The 6,085-nt window shown below is 35.6% G+C and overlaps 1 protein-coding gene across 1 annotated transcript; it reads right to left on the bottom strand.

Annotated features, from left to right (window-relative positions):
- Nucleotides 1-221: 221 nt before the first annotated feature.
- On the bottom strand, nucleotides 222-5,655 carry LOC105115890 (MACPF domain-containing protein At4g24290-like). Its single transcript, XM_011012960.1, has 7 exons — nucleotides 5,122-5,655; nucleotides 4,060-4,298; nucleotides 2,556-2,754; nucleotides 2,377-2,442; nucleotides 2,001-2,181; nucleotides 1,525-1,691; nucleotides 222-1,134 (listed from the first exon to the last, which is right to left on the bottom strand). The coding sequence occupies exons 1-7, from the start codon at nucleotides 5,371-5,373 to the stop codon at nucleotides 448-450; spliced, it is 1,791 nt and encodes a 596-aa protein (XP_011011262.1). The 5' UTR covers nucleotides 5,374-5,655; the 3' UTR covers nucleotides 222-447.
- Nucleotides 5,656-6,085: the final 430 nt, after the last annotated feature.

The raw sequence follows: 6,085 nt of genomic DNA, 5'->3' as shown, positions 1-6,085 counted from the left end.
CCAGTGAAGATACCTCCTCTCTCTCCCCTAGTAGTTGTCTGGTATGAGACAGCCTCTCATTTGTAACAAAAAGAAAAATTTTCAAAAATATTGTCGAACAAATTTGCCTACCAAATGAAAAAACCACTCGGAGATGAATTGGCAGGGAACACTACTAAAATAGAAATCTCAGGTTCAGAGACCTCAGCTTCTATTTGGTTCGGAAAAGTATAGAACAAAAAGAAAAAGAAGCCGTAGCAAATCTTTAATATCAGGCATCAATATATTCACAAACAGCACGAAAGACTGAAAGTTCTGCAGAGATTACATAATAGAATAGAAGTTTTGCATGCAGCCACCCCCCACTGAATTTCTCATAGAAATCCTTGCCCCAACGAATACAAACCCTGTTAAGATCTTGTTTACCTGCATAAAATCTCTCTCACTCTCCCATTTCAAAATAACAAGTTACATCTCTATTGATACATCATCATCAGGTAAAACCAAAGGAAATAGAGAATACTTGACTCGAAGAGAGATTTTTCCCTTATCTACATTAAGCTTTGCCCCAGACACGGCCCAGTATCCAGGTGCATCTTGTGGCCCTCTTGTCATCTCTGTTGTGTCAACAAACTTCAAAAGTTTAGGGGTCTGGGCAGCGACTGGTGGGCCTCCTGGGTACAAGGCTGAGTTTATGTTTACCACTGGTTGTGGAGGTTGTTGTTTCTGAGCACTTGAGAAACGAGTACTGATCAATGTGGAAATTATTCCAGATTTCTGGTTCAAGGCAGGGGAACCATCCCATTCAGACCTCCTCAGAGTTGTGGTACCGATGACTCGAGAAAATTGCAGCCGCAAAAATAAAACTTTTTTCAAACCAGACTCTCCAACTTCAAACTGTGCCCCAGTGACAATCGAGAGATCATCTTCCGACTCAACAGGGGCTGTGCAGATATGGGAGAAGCTCTTCCATTTCACTTTCTCATAATATCTGCGGTCAGAGGAGAAATCTGAAATGTTTCCACCTCGTTCATCTGCAAGCTGGAAGGTCTTTGGCAGTGAAGATAAGTGCTGCAAGTGAATCGCTAAGCAGTTGCTTCTTTTACCTTCTAAGTACAGTCTAAGGCCAGTAACCGGCTTCTTCCCCACATCAACCTGCCATGTATTGTTAAAAAAATAAATACAACAGCAAGGTGCTGAGCATCATCTACTTTCCCTTATTATAGAAATTTACTGCTCTCAGACGAAGTCAATCACAATGTAATGGTTACTAATGACAACATAGGATAGCTACTTTTACTCTGTAAAATGTGTTTTTTCCACTCTTAATCTTCGAAGTAAGACTGTGAGACAGGATTTATGATCGCTTTGAGATGCAATTACTTTCCAAGTGGTACTATGATCTCATATATGATGAATAACAATAGAATGGGCTTCGGTTTCTTCAATGAAGAGAATGAAAAATTTGAAAGCAAAATGCAAGGCCCTAACAAAAGAAAGGAAAAAACAATCCCACAAAGCAAAACATGATGGTAAGAGCATTACTGGTGTTGTGTTAACATAAAGCTTAGGACCCATGAGGCTGAACTGCAAAGATGCGTTACTTTGTTGCTTCCTGTCAGGACCAAGGGCAAGCTCACCAAATACTGGTGCCCATTGCCTTGGAAGTTGAAACTCCAGAAATTGGTGTAATTCATCAAGTGGTGGCTTATCTGCACTCAGAAACAGGTCAAACCAAACAATAGGTAAGATTTAACAGCCAAAAAAATTCAGTGAGCGTGAAAATCCAACTAAAGATTTTTAATTTTGCTATCATTTTACAATATACAGCCAAATGCATGCCATCTAACCCATCCTTATTTGTTGGTAATTTAAATAAACAGTAGTTTCCTTTCAGCTTTGAAATGTATTTTCTTCGGCAAGTATTCCATAGGAACACAATGAATGTGCACTATCAGATTCTCATCTTCACAAATTGCACTACATCAACATGCAAATTCTAGAAGAAATTTCATGCTTACATCGGATATAGAGATTAATGGCATGGGTCAAAAATCCACTCCCATTGATTCCACTCAATAATGACGTGATTGGCACAAATGACATTGAGATAACATCAGGTTCAGTCTGAACAGTCTGACACCACTCCTTGTGTGGTAGGTTTTTATTTCCACCTTTGCGCTTGCTAATGAATTTAATGTGCTGCAAATTAAACACAAATTTGACAAAATCTAACATGAGGCATTCAGGCCATATGGAAGAAAAAGGAGAGTCAACTAAACTAAAACAACAACCACTGCACAATCTGTAGCCTGTAGGGATTATAATCAAATTTCAGTATGCCAGTTGCGGAATGTTAGGAAACTAGGAATTTATTCACATTTTTAACAAGTGTACCTCTGTCTGGGAATAAGAACTAGATGGCAATTGGTCCATGAATGGCAGCCCCTGCAGCTGGAGAACCTGGGAAGAAAAATGACCAAATTAAGCTATGAAACATATCCACACGAGATTCTTGAATTTCATTCATGTCAAATTATGAGAGGGGGCATAGATAGATTGATTGATTTTCTAACCTTTTCTTTGTCATAAAATTTATCAGAATTCACGGTACTCCTTCCACCATCTACAAACATTTTGTCAGCCATATCCTTTAATTTTTTCTGTACATCAACAGGTGGGAGAGGCGATGAATGTTGTTGCTTCATACATATCATGTCCTTTCCGCCCATTTTGATGCCAACAATAACATGCGTACCATACTTCTCAATAAAACTGGAAAGAAACAGTGAAATCAGAACAAAGCTATCAAGGATATACCAATTATCAGTGTAATAAGAAGCATAAAAGGTCAAAGAAATCTCATGTCTGTTTCAGTTGTACAAAGCATATAATCAATTATCAATGTAATACGTATCACTAACAGGGTTAAATTTCTACAAATTGAATACTCAGTCTATAACACAGATGCACACAACAATCAATACAACCAAAGTACAGACACTCCAACAAGTAAGAACATGTCATAGTTGAATGGCAGAATCAAACTTTTTGGTAATTCTAATACAGCTATCCCATTGCAGATCCATTATTTATATAGGAAAGGTTAAAGATGACCAATGCTGACATGAGAGAGACATAAGAATACTAACATTTGTTTATTGAGTGCCCGTTGAGCTACAGATATATTAAACACTTAAGCATATGTGCTGATAACCATGCAACATTTTATTTTTCTTAACTTACGATTACAGACAGAACATAGCCAAGGTTTTCCTTCGGAAGTATTAAGTCTTATTTGTAAGATATTACACAGAGCCTTAAATATAGGAAACTATTGGTCTGCTAAACACCTTAAACTCCATTCCCTTCCTTAGATCAACAAAGCCGAGTAAATAATCCCGCCAACAAGAAATCTATTAAGAAATGATCATAACAGACCTTCAATGATCAACTCACATTCACTTTTGCTAACTTCATAGTCTCCAAACAAGTTAAATAAAATCCAATGCAAAGTGAAACTGGTGATAAAATCCTGTGGCACTAATGAAATACATTAACAATAGGATTTCAATGACCCATCATTAGTTTCCATCTCATATTTTAAAATACTTGCATCTAAGTTCTTTCCAATATTTTCAATAAAATTGCATTTCAGGTATTACCACCCTAATATACTGAATCACAGGATACTGCACCAAAGGATGATTGTTTTGTCATGAATTTTACATCCAAATATACCAAAACTTTGCCCAGTGTTGTGGCTGAAAAATTTAATCGGACCACGAACACATTATGTTCTTGTTGTCACAAATATGCCAGCTTCAACCAATAATTGTAAAATTCCCTAGACTTACCATTCGGTGAATCAGTATTGGTAAGATTTATATGGTCAGAATTATTCCAAGCTTAGATATGGTGTGAGAAAAACTTGAAATATGATCACAAGGTGAAGAAAAAACAAGCATCCTCTTCTGATCTAGATGTGAAGTGACAATCAAATCAAAAGAGCTTTGAGGTTATATATGGAAACCTCATTGAGCTCTTTGAAGATATGTTTTAGAAGCCACAGAATCTCACCTTGCCAATGCAGCAGGTTCCCATGATGATGGTACAGCTTCTTTAACATGATCACACAGCACCACCTGCGACTTATCTAGTGCAATGCTGTAAAGAGTGATGTTAACGCCATCAAAAGCAAGGGCTTTAGTATTGGCAGCATCTTTCTGCCAAAGTCCTGAAAATTCAAATGCAGAATTGAAATGGCCCGAAGGAATTTTTCCAGAAAGAGATAATTCCTGGTTGAACTGCTCTGACATCTGAAAGCAAAGGGAAAACACTGTGAACTGATGAATCAAGCCACTTATATCTCTAACCAAACACCATTATAATCCATTAAAAAGCAATCTATATCCTTGGTTGAATACTAAAGCATGAAACAATTTAATTTTCTCTTGATTGCAATGCGAATTTCATATCTACTTCCCTATTGATCCCATCTATATTCCATCACAGCTAGCTCGCCATTAAAAAGCAATCTATATCCTTGGTTGTATACTAAAGCATGAAACAATTTAATTTGCTCTTGATTGCAATGCGAATTTCATAACTACTTCCCTATTGATCCCATCTATATTCAATCACAGCTAGCTCTACCCTCAGGGCAGTTTATTCGCACAAAAAAAGAAACGCTCCTTTCATTTTAACACGGCAGTTCAAATCAACAAACTTCCTCAAATTGGACTGTCCAAATGAATTTGAAACTATCATTTGACTATAAGAGGAAGCAAAGAGAGAAAAAGTTCATAGGATAACTTTCTTGTAATCATGGGGCTTAATGAAGCATAGAACAATCTATTCTAACTTTTTTTTTTCATCTTCCTTGAAGAAAAATTGTTGATATTGCAAAATCAACCATAAACTCTCTTGGGCTCGTCACTCATCAGAGACAGCTAAAAGTGCAGCAAATTCTTTAACCTTTTCTTTTCTTAAACAAACACAAAGACAGGTACTTGATCATACAAATTCCATAAATAGAACACAGACACAAAGACAGGAACTCAGACGTGCAAATTCAACAAAAACACAAATAAAAGCGGACAGCAACATAAACAAAAAGAACAAAGGGTGAATTCCTCTTACCTGTTGAAAAGAAAGAACATCAGAACTAAACCTCAAACGCTCGCCTTTATCACATTTGATAGATTTAGGAACATTAGGAATAGAAAACCCACCAGGAATCACCATATTATGCACTTGTTTACCATCATCATTAATCAATATCAATCTTGGTGAGTTTTTCTTGCAATACTTAAGCCTTAAATCAAAACCCAGATCATATCCTAATCCAATTGCCTCTATTGCTTCTTCTGCAGCTTTTTTCGCACTCCTCATCCTCACAAGTTACAATCTTTCTCACAGATTTTTTAGCTTTCTTTCTTTTTTGGCTCAAACCCCATAAAAGATGAAGTCTTCTTGAGTCTTACTTTTTGCTAATATTGCACTTCTTCTTGTTATTTAACAAAAGTTCTTGCATTTCAATGGATACAAGGAGAAGAAGACGGTCAAAGTTTGATTTTTTATGCGTTTGATATTTTTGTTTCTCATTATTTTATCTTTGAGTTTGAGGTTAGGTGAAAGTGGCTGAAGATCAAGTCAAAGGTTTTGTGCTACTGCAGCCTGCTTGCTTTGGGTCCTTCATATTAATAGGAAAAGCAGAACCCATGTCATCATAGGCTGCTGCTCTATTATTTTTTGATGTAGACTTGTCTTGTTCTTTTTGCACCTTCTTTCTTGCCTTGCCTGCCATTTTTTTAATTTGGTCTTAAATATTGGAACATTTTATCATACATACCAGCAACGTGACTATCGGGATAAATTTATTTATTTTTATAAAATATTATATATATATAATTATTTTTTAAAGTATTTTTTATTTAAAAATATATTAAATAATATTTTTTATTTTTTAAAAATTATTTTTAAGACCAGCATATCAAAATAATTTGAAAAAATAAAAAAAATATTAATTTGAAGTAAAAAAAATTTAATTTTTTTTAAAAACGCTTTCAAAACACAAAAATAAATAGGAAAAATAGTTTAAAAA

This window comes from Populus euphratica, unplaced genomic scaffold (assembly GCF_000495115.2).
Source record: "Populus euphratica unplaced genomic scaffold, PopEup_1.0 scaffold801.1, whole genome shotgun sequence".
NCBI classification, from domain to species: Eukaryota; Viridiplantae; Streptophyta; class Magnoliopsida; order Malpighiales; family Salicaceae; genus Populus; species Populus euphratica.
The sequence above is the reverse complement of the archived record's forward strand: the minus strand, read 5'-3'. Positions and strand labels throughout refer to the sequence as shown.